Genomic DNA, 18,901 nt, shown 5'->3' on the forward strand with positions numbered 1-18,901 from the left:
CCCCTTCAGTATATTGCAAGGCCTGCTTCGGCCCTGAAATAACAAATTTGATGAAACATTTGACTCTTTCATAGAATAACATCAGAGAGTATATATACCATACAAGTGTTTAATGGCTGCCTTTTGCAATGCAGCATGGGCAGGTGATTTATTATGGCACTCATATTTAAACCTTAATTAATATTGGCCAAAATGAAAAAACAACACAAAATCAAATAGTTAGTTAGCTGTAGTTCAAGGATTACAGCTATATATTTAGGTGCCAACTGTACATTTATTCTTGGCCAAATAGCTTTCACAATAATTATTTACTAAATTTATCTTGCACACTTTTCTGATTGAATACAATTTCAATTATTTTGCTTGATGACAATTGCTGAAATGTTTGTTTATTACTTTTACTTTCTTTGATTGACTTCAGCAGTCTCTCCTGCATTCAATAAGTGTCCACTCTCAATAATGGATTTCACATACTGTGACATAAGCCTGTCAGCATAGCCACGCCCACTGGGAATCAGTCCCTCTGTGTAGCCAATATGTCCTCCACGAGAAGTAAGTACCATGACTACATTAGGGCAACTCTTGATCTTGTCAAGGGGGAGGGTGTCAACAGGAGCAAATGGATCGTCTTCAGCTGACAGACACAGCAAAGGAATGTTGATCAAATGCAATGGCTTGGAATGCAGCGAGGCAGCTGCATAGTACTCACTGCTGTCTTTAAAACCAAACATTGGTGCAATAAGTCTGTTGTCAAACTCTCGCACTGTTCTTGATTGAAGTATGTGATTTAGCCTGATATTTGGCTTATCTTCCTTCAGTGCCTCTACCATAATTGTGTTATCTCTCACTAACTTACATAACAAGTTTGCCAGGTGACGATTCAACAATAAGGAATTTACAGGCTCTTCCAAGGAATCAGCAGACCTGAATAGATCCCATGGGACAGAAATTGTCATGGCAGCTAATAGACCAGGGAAATTCTCCCCACTGAATTTTGACAAATAATTTGTCAAGATTATTCCCCCAAGTGACACTGCCACTGCTATCAAGGGTATCCCAGGATATGTGTTGTGTATATGTGAGATAACAAATTCTAGATCTTCAGTATTCGCAGCGCAAAAGGCTCTTGGAGTGCGCAAGCGAGCCCCACCTAGACCTCTATTATTCAAAACAACAGCCCTATATCCTAGTTGCTCTATTTCTTTCACAAAGTGCAGCACATATCCATGCTGACTTGTTCCAGTAAGCCCTGGGAGAATCAGAACTGTTGGGAATGTATTTGAACTTTTGGCAGTTAAACTGCCATTGTCAAGCCAGTCCAGAAAAAGTTCCCCACCATCTGGGATATGTAGTAATTCTCTTCTGTACTTAACAATCGGATGGCTTTTCAGTAAGCTACCTATAATAGTCTGCGCCCGTCCACCAAAGCACCAAGGCGTGGGCCAAAAAGGCTCTTCTAAAATGGAGCAGTGGTCGAGTAGGAATTTGATGAATTTAGACTTCGGTCCTGCGACTAGTTGAGGCTTTCTTCCGATACATAGGTAGTAATAAGACAGACAGACAGCGAGACTGCCGATGGTTACCGAGAATGCTTGCCATTCTATAAGCTTTAAGTAGCAGGTGAAGATAGACGAAGAATGCATTTACGCAAAAAAAAAAAACTGCCTCTGTTTCAATGTTGTCCTTGATTAGAGCGAATGCGAATATCAGGTGATAAAATATTTAACAATAATACTTTAAATATGGCTTCTTTCTAGGTAATCCTCATAGATGACGCAGTATTTTCCCATGCATGAAGTATAATAGTCTTCTAGTGCCAGTTTTCTCTAAGTTTTCTCAGGATACCCAAGAAAAAGAAAATAGAATGTTACTTTTTTAGCAGACGATGATTTTGTTTATTAAGCCAGCCACTAATCATTTCTGTTGTTCTCTCGAAATAAATAGGGAAACCCCATCAAAATAAATAAACATTTAATATTTGTTTGTTGTTTTCTTATCGCCGCTGACTTGTCTTGCCGGCGCAGATTCAAGATGGCCGCCACGATGATGAACAGAGTTCGACCATCAATGCTCAACTTGCCTTTTCGTTATGGCGTTTGTCTCTCGCACAGGGCGTTTAGCGCTGCTGCGGAAACGAGTGCCCCAGATCGCAAGACTATCAGAGAGGCGAAGAAAATGAATAGGGAGAAAGGCATGGAGATTCAGTCAGCTTACAAATCGAGAGTGAACGATGTGGTCAGTACGTTTCGCGAAGAAAGGATCGAGCAAATGAGACTTCGCCAGGCAGCTGAAGGTGAGCAGCAAAAGCTACTGGAGCGAGAAAAGATCGCGGAAAAGAGGATTATTGAGGGAGTAGAGGCCGAAAATGCGATGTTGGCTGATTTAAGGTGAGCTTACGAAATTCTAACTGTTGTGGCCTTTTGGGAAAAGAAAACCCGACGTGTTTAAACTAATTATATCGGCAATTGTTGATAATCGATAACAGAAAGATTGTGATTCCAATATACAATTATCGTTTTTTTTTAATTGAGATGATTGATTGATATATCAATTCAGGCCCGTATCCAGGATTTTTCTTGGGGGGTGCGAAATTCGAAAAAGTAGACAAATTTTCCGGGGGGGAGGGGAGTGAGTTCTCTGAGAATATCTGACTACACCTGTCTTTCTACCCCCGGTTTTTAATGCCTTAGCATTATCTCCACGGGACGTTTATTGTCGGATTCGGCTCCATACCAGAGTGATCTAGCTTACAGGCCTGCAATAACAGTCAAAATCATAGTGTTGCTATTTCTTATTCTAGCTGATGGCTAGTGAAGAAGGTTCTTTTGCAGAGTTTGTAGAGTGAACTGAGCTTGTTGTAATCTTGTTGAAATAAATATTATTTTATTAAACTTTTTATTGCTAAATTTTATTTGACTATGTAAAAGCTGACAAGCATAAATAAAATTGAGCATTGCTAACTATTTTCTTTTAAATATAGACAAGAAAGAATTGAATTAGAAGAATGGAAAAAAACATATCACCAAATGAAGAAGAAAGCTAAGGCAGCTAAAAGAGAAGAAGAATTGAAGGAGATGAGAATAGAAATGGTCAATAAAGCTATTGTGAGTAAAGGGATTTCAATTTTTTGCAAATCATATTATATTTTGAGGTACCTTGAATTATGATTGGATGTTAGAAAACAACCCCCAAATATATATCTCCTCATATAGTTTAGAATGTCATAGTTGCATCACTCAGAAGTTTTTCCATATCTGTTAACTTCAAGTAATGTATGTGGTTAGACATGAGAAAAAAAGTGACCCTGCTATATATAAAACCTCTACATTAGATTAATATACTACATCAGAATATGATCTCTACCATTCTGATTGAAATCTGGTTATCTGTTTTTACACAGGAGGAAAGTAAAGAGTTTATTACTCCAGACAATCTTGATGAAAAGATTGCATATGCTTTGGAGAATGAGACGAATTATAACTTTGCACTGACTCCAGAGGGGAAAAAGCTTCATTCAACCCGACCACCTGGTAATGCTAACATGGACATGCCAGGACCAGCAGCTTTCGTGCTCTCTCCAAACCGCAAAGACTTGACAGCTGCTGCTGAGAATCTTCTCCAGGAAAATGATAGTGAAACATAACCTGATTTAAAGTGAGGTTGAAATATTGATTACCATAAATGATTTAATAAACACCCCCTATCTAAAGAACGCCTCCTATCTAATGAACGCCTCCCCCCATAAGCTTTCAAGTTTGTATTGAACGCCCCTCTCTAATAAACGCTCCCCTCTATTTAATAACCCCCGCCCCCCCTCCCAGTGTAAATATAAATGAAATTAAATTGGATTCTTGCTATATCTGAGCTTGGCATATACAGGGTGATACATGCTCAATGTCAAGAAAGGCTTGCCACACTTGCTTTAATTTACTTTATCCTGACTAAGATAAGAACCCCACTGCACTTTGGTTTGTTATAGTTTGCAAAGAACGCCCCTCTCTAATAAACGCTTCAGTTGAAATTTATTAAACACCCCGGGCGTTTATTAGATCATTTACGGGAATTACTGTTACTTTAAAATGAAATAAAGTTATGTGTTTCTTGTTTGATTTCTATTATAGTACATTTCTAATTTGAAAAAGTTGTGTTTGGTATTTGAAGGCAGTGTGTCAGGTCCGTAGCCAAGATGGTGGTGTCCGGGCAATTAATTCTGGCTGATTATGTGGGGCAGGTTGAGGAGGATTTGACACTTCTGTTGTTTTTATGGCATTTCGGTGTAGGCGGCGAGGAGCTCACAGAAAAAACGAAAACAGTAAAAGGGCTCCCTAAAAATATTGCAGATAACGGTATCGAACACAAGAAACATTTGTACAAATAAACATCTCACAATTATTTTTTGGTGTTTATAATTAACATTTTTGTAATTAGAGAAAAAAATGTGTTTAAGAGCATCCTATATAATGGACGCTCTTACATTTAAAATCCTAATACGCATTAAGAATAGCTCACATACTGTACGTTCAGTACGCTCACATACGTTCAAATTCAGGATCCAGACTATCCATGTCTCGATCGAAAATCGAACCTGTTTCAACAGAGGTGAGAAGACCGATGGGCTGACGCACTAACACATTCGGCCACCTGTGAGCCATAAAAGGGGGGCAGGGTTTGCACAGTTCAGGGGGGGTGAATAGGTTCGCGGATCGGCGGATTCAGCCCCGAAATGCTCACGGATTACGGATTTTGATGATTATTTCAGCGAATTTGTGCACGGCATTCGGATTTTGACTGCTTTGACGGTTGAATTTCGGATTTTAAATGAATTTCAATCGATGCTATTGTTTATCTGTCAAACCATGCGGATCTAAAAATATCTGCGGATCGACGGATTTGCCCCGAAAAGGTTGCGGATCGGGGGATTTACATACCCCGATTCACCCCCCCCCCCCCCCCCCCCCGTTCAGGTGCAAGTACATCTCTTTTTTTTTTCACCATTTTCTTGACATCTACATCCAGCTCCCTAAAAACTCACTTGCGGTCAAATTTCTTAGCTGAAGAATCAATCACACAGTTTTAATTTCCAATTTTCTTTGTATCCACTTTTTCATGCTGTAACAGCCATTCCTTGGTTTTTACGCCATTAAGGGAACTGTAAAACCCTATGCCATTTTTGCTGACTACTCTGTGACAAGGCATGATGATTGACAGGGGGTTGGACTTCATCGCCATGCCAACAGCGCGTGCTGCCTTGGGATTACCCATGAGTTTAGCAACATCACTATAACTAATGGTTTGACCAGGTTTTATCTGTTCTCCAACAACCTTCCAAACTTTACGACAAAACTTCTTGTGTTTGAACTTCGTAGTGTTTAACGCTGGCATCTTGCATTTCGATATCTTGCCCAGATCAGTAAAATAAACTTGCATCCATTTAAGACAATCTGCCAAATGCGAGTTTGGACAATCTGAATTAAAGATTAATTGTTTTTCATTCTCTTTTATCATCTTGATACTTGTGATACCTTCCTCGTCGGCCATTATCTCGTAAATTCCGACTGGAGATTCAAAATAAGCAACATCTACAGGAATACCCGCCATGTTTGCAAAACATGAGCACAACCACAGGAAACCCAAAACACATCGCGAACGAAAACATTTTTAAAATCTTTATTTTGCTTTAAATATATACCCCAGGCAACAGAGGCCGATAACCAGAATTTTTGTGGAAATCCCTATCTTTGAATTTAGTATCGTCTGAGTATTCTCTAAAATTTCGTTATTTAGCCTAATGTATTAGATATTGGGACTTCTGTGGTTTTGAGAAGCAAAATGGCGGCAAATAGCAGAAGAGCGCGCGCGCGCTATGAAACAAAACATTCCTTCTGGTATTTCTATGGATTTTTTTGGTTTTCATTTGCTAGGGATATCCAAAGAGTTTAAAAGAGTCACATACCCAATGAAACGTTTAATGATAAGGGTCTTTATTTTTATGCGAAGTTGGCTTATTGTTTGTTGTTTGAAATGCGCAGATTTAACGGTCGCTGAGTGTGATTTCAAAAAGAGAAAGCCTTTAGGAGTGTTTTCTTTTCATTCTATAAAGGTAGGCTTTTATCTTTAGTTTGACAGAACCATAGAAGCCGTCTTGTTGGTTATCGAGGGTTGGTCGCATGTTGTTTGAAAACAACTCGATTTTGATAACCGCCAACAATTTACACGACCTGATCAAGAGAAGAAAGTCAAAGGGTAGTTGAAAGGGGTGACTTTTCTTCAGAGACTAAAGACACGGCTGATCTATCCTGTAAAATCAAATACTGGGGGTCCAAGGACATACTGACCAGGACCAGCAGCTTTCGTGCTCTCTCCAAATCTCCAAACCGCAAAGACTTGACAGCTGCTGCTGAGAATCTTCTCCAGGAAAATGATAGTGAAACATAACCTGATTTAAACTGAGGTTGAAATATTGACTACCATAAATGATTTAATAAACACCCCCTATCTAAAGAACGCCTCCTATCTAATGAACGCCTCCCCCCCCCCCCCCCCCCCCACATAAGCTTACAAGTTTGTATTGAACGCCCCTCTCTAATAAACGCTCCCCTCTATTTAATAACCCCCCCCCCCCTCCCAGTGTAAATATAAATGAAATTAAATTGGATTCTTGCTATATCTGAGCTTGCCATATACAGGGTGATACATGCTCAATGTCAAGAAAGGCTTGCCACACTTGCTTTAATTTACTTTATCCTGACTAAGATAAGAACCCCACTGCACTTTGGTTTGTTATAGTTTGCAAAGAACGCCCCTCACTTATAAACGCTTCAATTGAAATTTATTAAACACCCCGGGCGTTTATTAGATCATTTACGGGAATTACTGTTACTGTAAAATGAAATAAAGTTCTGTGTTTCTTGTTTGATTTCTATTATAGTACATTTCTAATTTGAAAAAAGTTGTGTTTGGTATTTGAAGGCAGTGTGTCAGGTCCGTAGCCAAGATGGTGGTGTCCGCGCAATTAATTCTGGCTGATTATGTGGGGCAGGTTGAGGAGGATTTGACCCTTCTGTTGTTTTTGTGGCATTTTGGTGTAGGCGGCGAGGAGCTCACAGAAAAAACGAAAACAGTAAAAGGGCTCCCTAAAAATATTGCAGATAACGGTATCGAACACATAAGCAACATGTGTACAAATAAACATCTCACAATTATTTTTTGGTGTTTATAATTAACATTTTTGTAATTAGAGAAAAAAATGTGTTTTAGAGCATCCTATATAATGGACGCTCTTACATTTAAAATCCTAATACGCATTAAGAATAGCTCACATACTGTACGTTCAGTACGCTCACATACGTTCAAATTCAGGGTCGAGACTATCCATGTCTCGATCAAAAATCGAACCTGTTTCAACAGAGGTGAGAAGGGCTGACGCACTAACACATTTGGCCACCTGTGAGCCATAAAAGGGGGGCAGGGTCTGCACAGTTCAGGGAGGTGAATAGGTTCGTGGATCGGCGGATTCAGCCCCGAAATGTTCACGGATTACGGATTTTGATGATTATTTCAGCGGATTTTGGAAATACAGTGGATCACGGATCTGTTGACAATTTGGGCAAGGATTTCGGATTTTGACTGCTTTGACGGTCGAATTTCGGATTTTAAATGAATTTCAATCGATGCTATTGTTTATCTGTCAAACCATGCGGATCTAAAAATATCTGCGGATCGACGGATTTGCCCCGAAAATGTTGCGGATCGGCGGATTTACATACCCCTATTCACCCCCCTCACGTTCAGGTGCAAGTACATCTCATTATTTTTTTTCACCATTTTCTTGACAGTATTTTCTTGACGTCTACATCCAGCTCCCTAAAAACCCACTTGCGGTCAAATTTCTTAGCTGAATAATCAATCACACAGTTTTAATTTCCAATTTTCTTTGTATCCACTTTTTCATGCTGTAACAGCCATTCCTTGGTTTTTATGCCATTAAGGGAACTGTAAAACCCTATGCCATTTTTGCTGACTACTCTGTGACAAGGCATGATGATTGACAGGGGGTTGGACTTCATCGCCATGCCAACAGCGCGTGCTGCCTTGGGATTACCCATGAGTTTAGCAACATCACTATAACTAATGGTTTGACCAGGTTTTATCTGTTCTCCAACAACCTTCCAAACTTTACGACAAAACTTCTTGTGTTTGAACTTCGTAGTGTTTAACGCTGGCATCTTGCATTTCGATATCTTGCCCAGATCAGTAAAATAAACTTGCATCCATTTAAGACAATCTGCCAAATGCGAGTTTGGACAATCTGAATTAAAGATTAATTGTTTTTCATTCTCTTTTATCATCTTGATACTTGTGATACCTTCCTCTTCGGCCATTATCTCGTAAATTCCGACTGGAGATTCAAAATAAGCAACATCTACAGGAATACCCGCCATGTTTGCAAAACATGAACACAACCACAGGTAACCCAAAACACATCGCGAACGAAAACATTTTTAAAATCTTTATTTTGCTTTAAATATATACCCCAGGCAACAGAGGCCGATAACCAGAATTTTTGTGGAAATCCCTATCTTTTTTTTTAGTATCGTCTGAGTATTCTCTAAAATTTCGTTATTTAGCCTAATGTATTAGATATTGGGACTTCTGTGGTTTCGAGAAGCAAAATGGCGGCAAACAGCAGAAGAGCGCGCGCTATGAAACAAAACATTCCTTCTGGTATTTCTATGGTTTTTTTTTGGGTTTCATTTGCTAGGGATATCCAAAGAGTTTAAAAGAGTCACATACCCAATGAAACGTTTAATGATAAGGGTCTTTATTTTTATGCGAAGTTGGCTTATTGTTTGTTGTTTGAAATGCGCAGATTTAACGGTCGCTGAGTGTGATTTCAAGAAGAGAAAGCCTTTAGGAGTGTTTTCTTTTCATTCTATAAAGGTAGGCTTTTATCTTTAGTTTGACAGAACCATAGAAGCCGTCTTGTTGGTTATCGAGGGTTGGTCGCATGTTGTTTGAAAACAACTCAATTTTGATAACCGCCAACAATTTACACGACCTGATCAAGAGAAGAAAGTCAAAGGGTAGTTGAAAGGGGTGACTTTTCTTCAGAGACTAAAAAAACGACTGATCTAGCCTGTAAAATCAAATACTGGGGGTCCAAGGACATACTGACCAGGACCAGCAGCTTTCGTGCTCTCTCCAAACCGCAAAGACTTGACAGCTGCTGCTGAGAATCTTCTCCAGGAAAATGATAGTGAAACATAACCTGATTTAAACTGAGGTTGAAATATTGACTACCATAAATGATTTAATAAACACCCCCTATCTAAAGAACGCCTCCTATCTAATGAACGCCTCCCCCCCCCCCCTCCACATAAGCTTACAAGTTTGTATTGAACGCCCCTCTCTAATAAACGCTCCCCTCTATTTAATACCCCCCCCCCCCTCCCAGTGTAAATATAAATGAAATTAAATTGGATTCTTGCTATATCTGAGCTTGGCATATACAGGGTGATACATGCTCAATGTCAAGAAAGGCTTGCCACACTTGCTTTAATTTACTTTATCCTGACTAAGATAAGAACCCCACTGCACTTTGGTTTGTTATAGTTTGCAAAGAACGCCCCTCTCTTATAAACGCTTCAATTGAAATTTATTAAACACCCCGGGCGTTTATTAGATCATTTACGGGAATTACTGTTACTGTAAAATGAAATAAAGTTCTGTGTTTCTTGTTTGATTTCTATTATAGTACATTTCTAATTTGAAAAAAGTTGTGTTTGGTATTTGAAGGCAGTGTGTCAGGTCCGTAACCAAGATGGTGGTGTCCGGGCAATCAATTCTGGCTGATTATGTGGGGCAGGTTGAGGAGGATTTGACACTTCTGTTGTTTTTATGGCATTTCGGTGTAGGCGGCAAGGAGCTCATAGAAAAAACGAAAACAGAAAAAGGGCTCCCTAAAAATATTTCAGATAACGGTATCGAACACATAAGCAACATGTGTACAAATAAACATCTCACAATTATTTTTTGGTGTTTATAATTAACATTTTTGTAATTAGAGAAAAAAATGTGTTTTAGAGCATCCTATATAATGGACGCTCTTACATTTAAAATCCTAATACGCATTAAGAATAGCTCACATACTGTACGTTCAGTACGCTCACATACGTTCAAATTCAGGGTCGAGACTATCCATGTCTCGATCGGAAATCGAACCTGTTTCAACAGAGGTGAGAAGACCCATGGGCTGACGCACTAACACATTCGGCCACCTGTGAGCCATAAAAGGGGGGCAGGGTCTGCACAGTTCAGGGGGGGTGAATAGGTTCGCGGATCGGCGGATTCAGCCCCGAAATGCTCAAGGATGACGGATTTTGATGATTATTTCAGCGGATTTTGGAGATGCAGCGGATCACGGATCTGTTGACAATTTGGGCACTGCATTCGGATTTTGACTGCTTTGACGGTTGAATTTCGGATTTTAAATGAATTTCAATCGATGCTATTGTTTATCTGTCAAACCATGAGGATCTAAAAATATCTGCGGATCCACAGATTTGCAGCGAAAATGTTGCGGATCGGCGGATTTACATACCCCTATTCACCCCCCTCCCCTTCAGGTGCAAGTACATCTCATTATTTTTTTTCACCATTTTCTTGACAGTATTTTCTTGACGTCTACATCCAGCTCCCTAAAAACCCACTTGCGGTCAAATTTTTTGGCTGAAGAATCAATCACACAGTTTTAATTTCCAATTTTCTTTGTATCCACTTTTTCATGCTGTAACAGCCATTCCTTGGTTTTTATGCCATTAAGGGAACTGTAAAACCCTATGCCATTTTTGCTGACTACTCTGTGACAAGGCATGATGATTGACAGGGGGTTGGACTTCATCGCCATGCCAACAGCGCGTGCTGCCTTGGGATTACCCATGAGTTTAGCAACATCACTATAACTAATGGTTTGACCAGGTTTTATCTGTTCTCCAACAACCTTCCAAACTTTACGACAAAACTTCTTGTGTTTGAACTTCGTAGTGTTTAACGCTGGCATCTTGCATTTCGATATCTTGCCCAGATCAGTAAAATAAACTTGCATCCATTTAAGACAATCTGCCAAATGCGAGTTTGGACAATCTGAATTAAAGATTAATTGTTTTTCATTCTCTTTTATCATCTTGATACTTGTGATACCTTCCTCGTCGGCCATTATCTCGTAAATTCCGACTGGAGATTCAAAATAAGCAACATCTACAGGAATACCCGCCATGTTTGCAAAACATGAGCACAACCACAGGAAACCCAAAACACATCGCGAACGAAAACATTTTTAAAATCTTTATTTTGCTTTAAATATATACCCCAGGCAACAGAGGCCGATAACCAGAATTTTTGTGGAAATCCCTATCTTTGAATTTAGTATCGTCTGAGTATTCTCTAAAATTTCGTTATTTAGCCTAATGTATTAGATATTGGGACTTCTGTGGTTTTGAGAAGCAAAATGGCGGCAAATAGCAGAAGAGCGCGCGCGCGCTATGAAACAAAACATTCCTTCTGGTATTTCTATGGATTTTTTTGGTTTTCATTTGCTAGGGATATCCAAAGAGTTTAAAAGAGTCACATACCCAATGAAACGTTTAATGATAAGGGTCTTTATTTTTATGCGAAGTTGGCTTATTGTTTGTTGTTTGAAATGCGCAGATTTAACGGTCGCTGAGTGTGATTTCAAAAAGAGAAAGCCTTTAGGAGTGTTTTCTTTTCATTCTATAAAGGTAGGCTTTTATCTTTAGTTTGACAGAACCATAGAAGCCGTCTTGTTGGTTATCGAGGGTTGGTCGCATGTTGTTTGAAAACAACTCAATTCACAGGAAAAAATTCCGATTTTCCAATTTGGGAAAAAATGGGGAATATTTTGGGATTTCTATGGGTTTCTTATGGGATTTCCCAAAATTGGAAAAATGCTACCAAAACCAATATTGGGAAAATAAAATCCCAAAGACATCCCAAAATTGGTTTATTTTGTGGACAAGATTTTCCCATTGTTGGGATTTTATTGGGACCATCAAATCCCAAAAGTGGTTTATTTTGTAGACAACATTTTCCCATTGTTGGGATTTTATTGGGACCATAAGATCCCAAAATTGGTTCATTTTGTGGACAACATTTTCCCATTGTTGGGATTTTATTGGGACCATCAAATCCCGAATTTTTGGACAACATTATCCCATTTTTGGAAATTTATTGGGACCATTGAACCCCCAAATGGCTTATTTTGTTGACAGCAATACTGTATAAATTAAAATAAAAAATGAATGCAAAACAAAAGAACAATGTTAACATACTAGGAAAATTTAATAGAATTCAAACATCCCTTTTTGTAGAAACAACATAGTTTTAATGTAGAGTGCAAATAATTAAAGGTAAGTAACCTTTACAATAGTTTCTAACATGACAGCTTCAAGTACAGTAAAATGCTGTAAAATAAGTAAAATATTTAACACATTTGCCTGCAATTATCTTGTTGGCCAGCACTTCACACACTTGTGTGTGGGAGTAAGGTTCAATATGGTAGTGTTCTTGGGCAACTATCTACTAAATGCCAGGGAAAACTTTACCATACAGGTACTATGAGCTCAAAGTTTGATCTTTTTGTTAACAGTTTTTGTTTGGCTTTACCAAATATTCAACACATTTGCCTGCAATTATCTTGTTGGCCATGCAGCACCCACACACTTGTGTGTGAGTAAGGTTCAATAGTGTTCTTGGACCTATTGAAAAAAAGTGTTTTTTAAGGCATCAACTATTACCTCCCTATCCTTTGGGATACTTCCACATACCGCCTTAATGATAACCTTCACTGCTTTACTATGTAAGTTATTTATGACTGTAGGTTCAGTTTCTGGGAGAGTATCTGTACTTTTCTTGTCATCGTCAGAACCATCATCATCAGATCCATCATTATCAGATCCTTCATCATCTGGTTCCTCATCATCTTGACTGCCCTTCAATCAAAGGGGTAAAGAATTAATAAATTATTCAATTTTTTTTTTCAGTTTGAGTTTGTGAGGTTTGGTGTACAGTGCAACCTCTATCTGTATTCTGACTTATTATTATTTAAAAGCTGAACAAGTTGGTAACCTTTTTTAAGGAGATTAACAATGACCTGGACAAAAACTGAAGCATAACTTCTTGTGATTCAGCCAATTTTACATTCAACTATACAGAAGTGGCCCAAGGCAAGTGTATGAGCCCAGTGGGAATAGATGATAATGAATGCAAATAAACAATTAGATTGGAGATTTCCTACCATGGAAGGCATTTTAGGTAGCTTTGCTTGGGAGCATTGTAGTGAGAATTCCTCATCTGAAGAGCCAGCCTTGAAGAACACAAAAACAAATTTAATTGCAAGTTGCTTCAAAGATAACCATCACAATTTAGGTACTGTATTGTATTTTAGTTCTTCACAGTAGACAAAGTAGTAAATAAATAATCAAATAAAAAATAATAATAATTATCAAACTATGAAGCATGTTGAACAGTGTACATACCCTAGAAGAACTTGGTGTTCTAGGAGACCAGGAATCTGGAGGGCTTGTTCTCTGGAGAAAATAAAATCACTCATATTCATACCTTTCCAAAAAATCAGAACCAAAAGGATTCCTTTTAAATAGCAAGGTTTATCCATAAACTGGCAAGAAAGTCAGAAAGAAAAATAATAATTCTGATTATCATGCAGTTCACAACATTCCTCAGTGCAGTGACGTGCTTTTATTAGGTCTTACCATTCAAAGCAACCTAAAGTTCAGCTTGCACGTCAAAAGCAAATTAATTAAAGCCAACAAATGTCTCCATATTCTTAGGACCCTTAGGAAAGAACAGTATAGTCAACTAGAAATAGACCATTTATTCTTCTCTCTGGTGTTGCCATGTATCACTTACGGCTTATCCGTTTACGGGGCCTGCGACTCAGATCTAACGACTATTCAGACATTCTTAGATAGGTGTCATAAACGTCGGTTCGTATCAACACCTGTTAGCATAGAAAAATACTCGCCAAGCAAGACTGTAAGCTGTATGAAAAAGCTGCAGCCATTCCGAACCACCCTTTACGTTGCTACTTACCCGCTATTAAAGAAACCAAATACAATCTTCGTGGTACGCGCTATATTACACCAAATGTAAAAACTGAACGCTTTAAGAACACTTATATCAACAGAATTGCTTTCAAATATCTTATGTAACTTAGTAGCTAGTTTTTAATTTTTCAGCATTATTTGTAACATAGGAGATGTATTTTTATCCTTTGATAATAAAGATTATTATTATTATTAATACATTTGCACCATACTTACTTTTCTTTCACGCCGCTTTTCACTGAAAAAATCTTTAGTGTGTTGCATAATGCCATCCACTGTGAAATTTATTTCAGGCACAGAACACTGGTCTTCAATTTCTTTAGCAAACTTTTCCAGTTGTGTTCTCATCATGGGAGTGTTGAACTTCGGGAGTTGCCCACCCCACTTTTCCATGGCAAGTGCGCCAATCTTCTTGCGCCTAAACATCAATCAAATTAATAAGGCTAAATGTGTTGCATAAATGAAGTTTACTAAACAATGCCAGAAAAAGGTGTTGCATGATAAAATAATGTAAAATAAATGCGCCACAATATGAATTGAACATCAGCATTTTGAAAAAATGTATAAATCAATTTACTTCAAAGGACATTCATCTATATCCAATATCAAAACACACTCACTTAGACAGGTACAGTCTTTGTATTTCAGGATCGTATGTTGACAACTCTGCCATTGTTGGTTTGCACTTGGGCAAGGCTGATGAAGATTTCTTTGGCAATTGGAACGACTCCTCAAAAATTCTTTTGAATTTTAGGGCCTTTCCATAGGTTAAGCCAACCTTTGAGTAAATTGGCGCATCAGCATCTTTAGATAGCAAGTCTACTATTGCTTCTGGGCATGTAATATCTTCATCTGCAGCCAAACAGAAGAAGAATGGATTCAATATTTGCATGCAAAAGATACATTTGAAAAAAGTTTTATTGATCTATTCTGTTGTTTTGTCGTTTCAATTTCTCTGCGAACCAAAGCTGCGTTTTATCTCTCTGACTTATTTATATTTTTGTTGTTCAGCATTATAAAATTAACCTCTACACAGAAATACCACATTTCCAGTTAAAAGCCATGCTTTCTCGATGCGATTTTGTGAAGGCCTATGTCGACGGGTCCCTCGCGCCATTTTCTTGCACATGTGAGAATGAGAAATTTCGTGCAGAGGCTACTTTTGCAAAGTCGAAAAACAAAGAAAGCAAAAAAAAAATATTTAGAGCAAGCGTTGTAATTGTGCGGCAATTTGGAATCCCAAAGAACAAATTACCTTTCTGTGGCCAGAAACAATAGCTATAATATGTTTACTATCCACGCGGCAGTTTTTGGCAAGTTCTTTTAGGCCGCCGTGTTTCTTCACTTTCTTTGCCGAGTTGAAATTTGAAATTCCAACCTCATTTTCTTACTTTAGAAAGTACACTTAAATTAAAGATGATGGCCAAAGGTAAGTCAGACGTCCTTTATGAAAGAATTGTTCTGTTGCTTTGCGATTTCATTTCGAAAACGCTTTGAGATCCATTCGGCATTGCAAAAGCGAAAATGTGCGCGCCAAATTTACCCTACTCTGCTGACTTGAGAGAAACTTCCCCTTTTAGCTTTCACTGATTCAATGAAAGACTTCATACCTTTAAATCGCTGTGCAATTGCATCGCCAAAGTGCTCTGTCACTTTTGAAATAACATCTTCTTCTTCTGAGGGAGCTGGTGATGGATCCACAATATCTGGCTGTTCTTGTTGCTCTCGACTCATTTCAACGGCACAAACTGCAAACACTGAATAATTATAATGGATCTTTGGGACAGTGGAAAGCTGAGGGCCTACAAAAGTTTTCCCTTAGAAGCGACTGGGTACGAGTCTGCCCTGTCGATCTGAGCGCGAAAATCCGAAGGAGAGCGAAGTATGTGTTGCTGGCATTTTTATTCTGCTCTTCGGTGATCTGATTGGCTGTTTTTCCCGCTTTTTTCTACGATGTTGTTCATTGGTCAAACTTAAATCACGTGACTAAAATATCAGCCTAATATGGGTTGGCTGTGTACTTGATTTTAATGCTGTTCTACTGGTCTGCGGTTTCGCTTTCAAAAGAAAAAAATGGCGGGTTTGTAGTTTCCGGCGGGTTGAATGTTTTCTAGTTAAAAATGTGGAAAAGAAGTGATGTGTCTTGCTGCAACTGCACTGAGAAAAAATACCGCCATGTTCACTGCCCTTGTGCTACCTGCAATGGTCGTGCAACTGATCGAAAAACTGAAATAAGACACTGGAAAGAAGCAAATAGAGCTGCATCGAGATCATCCCAACGCCAAGATTCTGAGTCTTTTGTCTTTGAAGTTGAGGACAGCGATAGTGAAATAGAAGCTGATAATTTTACAATTGAAGATAATTTATTACCCAATCCAGATACACCTGATACAGATGAAACAGATACAGATGACCAAGATTTGAATGCTGATAATGATAATGATATTGATAATACTAATCATGATGCGAATTCCCGCCATTATAATCCCCTAAAGAGGCTTGTTGTCGATGCCGTTTTGAATGCACTAAAAATACAGAAAGAAAGCGGAATGTCAATCAAAACATTTGAAGATATTTTGGAATTTGGCAAACGATTATTGTTGGATTCATCCTCTGAACAGGTCTTTTTTGATAGAGACATTTTGACTACTTTGTGGCCTAAGTCGTGGAGTGATGTGCAAGCTCTTTTAAAAGAGGAGGGTTATCAAGATGCTCGAGAATATTTTATTTGCTTTTGTTATAAAACTAGGCCAATCAATTCAGACACTAGAATAAAGTACACTGGCAAATATAGTTTAATGACCAGCAAAGATGAAGTCTGCTCTAACTGTGGAAATAAAGGTGTTATAGCATACTATTATCTTGGCCTTCAAAACAAAGTTAAAAACTGGTTTCGTGATGAAAACATGTGCAACAAAATGCTATCTCACTGGAATGAACGTGAACACTGGCTCGGAGTGGAACAATCATGGCCAATCAAAAAGGAAATGTGGGATGGTGAGCGCTGGAATGAGTTGCAATGGTTTTGGGATCCTAATAAGACCTGGGTCATCCCATGCCGTTGTGAGCATTGTGGTATTCCCATACCAGCAAAGCATTTGATTGAATCACAGGATGCTGTTACAGCTGGTAAAAAGCTTGTGGAATGCCCAGAATGTCTGGAATCTTTTGAACACTCTCTCAAGACAACTAATGGTTCTCCAATAAACATTGCTCTCATTGGTCATTGGGATGGGTGGCAAGCCTTCAGTTCCAGCACACGAAGTTGTGGATCTTTGGAGGTCTCAATTGCAAATATGAAGAAGGCAGATAGAAGTCACACCAGTGAAGTTTACGTAGTTGGATTTGTCCCATTGTCTTCTACTCCAAAACTACCAGAAACATATGATCCATTTTTGCAACCACTCATGGAAGACATTTGTGAAGGTTTTATCAATGGCTTTGAAGTCAGGTTACCACAAGAGCCTAACATGAAAAGAGTGCGTGTTTTGTTGCTCTGTTGGTCTGGGGATCATCCAGGGCAGTGTGAGGTGGGGAAGCTATTAAACCAAGGTAAATGTGCTTGCCGCAGGTGCAAGCTTGTTGGGCAACATTTGCCAATGAATGAGTCAAATAACCATATGTACTATGGAGATAACCGAATTCATTACAGACATAAGTGGGAAAGTCGTGACATTTCTCTCATGCTAACAGACCTTTATGATGTTGAGGCAGAGTCAAGGATCAGTGTTCGAAAAAGAATGTCTTCTGAGAAAGGTGTCACAGGGATAAGCCTTCTCCATAAATATTTATATCCTCTTTACAATTTTGACATTCTCAAAGATTTAACATTTGATGTGTTTCATACTGTGTGTCTTAATGTTGTGAAAAGTCAAGCAGAGAGGATCCTGGATCATGAGTTAGTGGATAAGAAATCCCTTGACCGAGAAATAAAGAACTTTCCATGGCCAAGAGAGCTCAAATGTGGCCGACTTCCCAAGTCAATCCAAAGTTATAATGGATCTTTGGGACAGTGGAAAGCTGAGGGCCTACAAAAGTTTTCATTTCCAATGGCAGATTGTGTTCTTGATAGCAAGTTGGAATCACCAAAAGAGCAGGAAATACAACATTTGATATCAAGATTAATTTTGGGATTTTCTTAGTTCACATTTTTCAATTATTTCCCAAGTTTGGTTTTCTATTGAGTTTTTAAGAACTATTGTATGTAATTTTGGGATTTTCTTGTTAAAATTTTCCAATTATTTCCCAAGTATGGTTTCCTATTGGATTCTTAAGAACTGTTGCATGCAATTTTGGGATTTTCTTGTTAAAATTTTCCAGTTATTTCCCAAGTATGGTTTCCTATTGGATTCTTAAGAACTGTTGCATGCAATTTTGGGATTTTCTTGTTAAAATTTTCCAGTTATTTCCCAAGTATGGCTTCCTATTGGATTCTTAAGGAATGTTGCATGCAATTTTGGGATTTTCTTGTTAAAATTTACCAGTTATTTCCCAAGTATGGTTTCCTATTGGATTCTGAAGAACTGTTGCATGCAATTTTGGGATTTTCTTGGTTCACATTTTTCAATTATTTCCCAAGTTTGGTTTTCTATTGGGTTTTTAAGAACTATTGTATGCAATTTTGGGATTTTCTTGTTAAAATTTTCCAGTTATTTCCCAAGTGTAGTTTCGTATTGGATTCTTAAGAACTGTTGCATGCAATTTTGGGATTTTTTTGTGAAATATTTCCCAGTACAATCCCAATCTTGGATTTTGTTGGG

General features: G+C 38.4%; 6 protein-coding genes and 1 long non-coding RNA gene across 8 annotated transcripts; 2 read left to right on the forward strand and 5 right to left on the reverse strand.

Moving 5' to 3' along the window:
• Positions 1 to 108: 108 nt before the first annotated feature.
• On the reverse strand, positions 109 to 1,900 carry LOC5520938 (protein ABHD1). Its single transcript, XM_001640802.3, has one exon. The coding sequence runs from the start codon at positions 1,641 to 1,643 to the stop codon at positions 399 to 401; it is 1,245 nt and encodes a 414-aa protein (XP_001640852.3). The 5' UTR covers positions 1,644 to 1,900; the 3' UTR covers positions 109 to 398.
• A 91-nt stretch (positions 1,901 to 1,991) lies between these two features.
• LOC5520939 lies at positions 1,992 to 9,333 on the forward strand. Of its 2 annotated transcripts, XM_048729548.1 has the most exons (4): positions 1,992 to 2,387; positions 2,981 to 3,104; positions 3,401 to 3,554; positions 9,179 to 9,333. In XM_048729548.1, the coding sequence occupies exons 1-4, from the start codon at positions 2,032 to 2,034 to the stop codon at positions 9,265 to 9,267; spliced, it is 723 nt and encodes a 240-aa protein (XP_048585505.1). In that variant the 5' UTR covers positions 1,992 to 2,031; the 3' UTR covers positions 9,268 to 9,333. The 2 variants fall into 2 exon arrangements, with proteins under 2 accessions (XP_048585505.1, XP_032221934.2); XM_032366043.2 differs by lacking the exon at positions 9,179 to 9,333 and having other exon boundaries at positions 3,401 to 4,141.
• On the reverse strand, positions 5,053 to 5,641 carry LOC125556737 (methylated-DNA--protein-cysteine methyltransferase-like). Its single transcript, XM_048729549.1, has one exon. The coding sequence runs from the start codon at positions 5,596 to 5,598 to the stop codon at positions 5,074 to 5,076; it is 525 nt and encodes a 174-aa protein (XP_048585506.1). The 5' UTR covers positions 5,599 to 5,641; the 3' UTR covers positions 5,053 to 5,073.
• LOC5520940 (methylated-DNA--protein-cysteine methyltransferase) lies at positions 7,829 to 8,464 on the reverse strand. Its single transcript, XM_001640803.3, has one exon. The coding sequence runs from the start codon at positions 8,439 to 8,441 to the stop codon at positions 7,917 to 7,919; it is 525 nt and encodes a 174-aa protein (XP_001640853.3). The 5' UTR covers positions 8,442 to 8,464; the 3' UTR covers positions 7,829 to 7,916.
• A 1,417-nt stretch (positions 9,334 to 10,750) lies between the features above and the next one.
• LOC125567927 (methylated-DNA--protein-cysteine methyltransferase-like) lies at positions 10,751 to 11,275 on the reverse strand. The gene has a single exon (XM_048728965.1). It carries the CDS (start codon positions 11,273 to 11,275, stop codon positions 10,751 to 10,753), a length of 525 nt encoding a protein of 174 aa, XP_048584922.1.
• A 1,063-nt stretch (positions 11,276 to 12,338) lies between these two features.
• Positions 12,339 to 16,015, reverse strand: LOC125568099. Its single transcript, XM_048729547.1, has 6 exons — positions 15,752 to 16,015; positions 14,762 to 14,993; positions 14,358 to 14,559; positions 13,554 to 13,604; positions 13,313 to 13,381; positions 12,339 to 13,007 (listed from the first exon to the last, which is right to left on the reverse strand). The coding sequence occupies exons 1-6, from the start codon at positions 15,873 to 15,875 to the stop codon at positions 12,774 to 12,776; spliced, it is 912 nt and encodes a 303-aa protein (XP_048585504.1). The 5' UTR covers positions 15,876 to 16,015; the 3' UTR covers positions 12,339 to 12,773.
• Positions 12,880 to 14,337, forward strand: LOC125568100. Its single transcript, XR_007312095.1, has 2 exons — positions 12,880 to 13,021; positions 13,206 to 14,337. It is a non-coding gene; the product is annotated as an uncharacterized LOC125568100 (long non-coding RNA).
• Positions 16,016 to 18,901: the final 2,886 nt, after the last annotated feature.

Source organism: Nematostella vectensis, chromosome 6, assembly GCF_932526225.1.
Source record: "Nematostella vectensis chromosome 6, jaNemVect1.1, whole genome shotgun sequence".
Classification (NCBI taxonomy): domain Eukaryota; kingdom Metazoa; phylum Cnidaria; class Anthozoa; order Actiniaria; family Edwardsiidae; genus Nematostella; species Nematostella vectensis.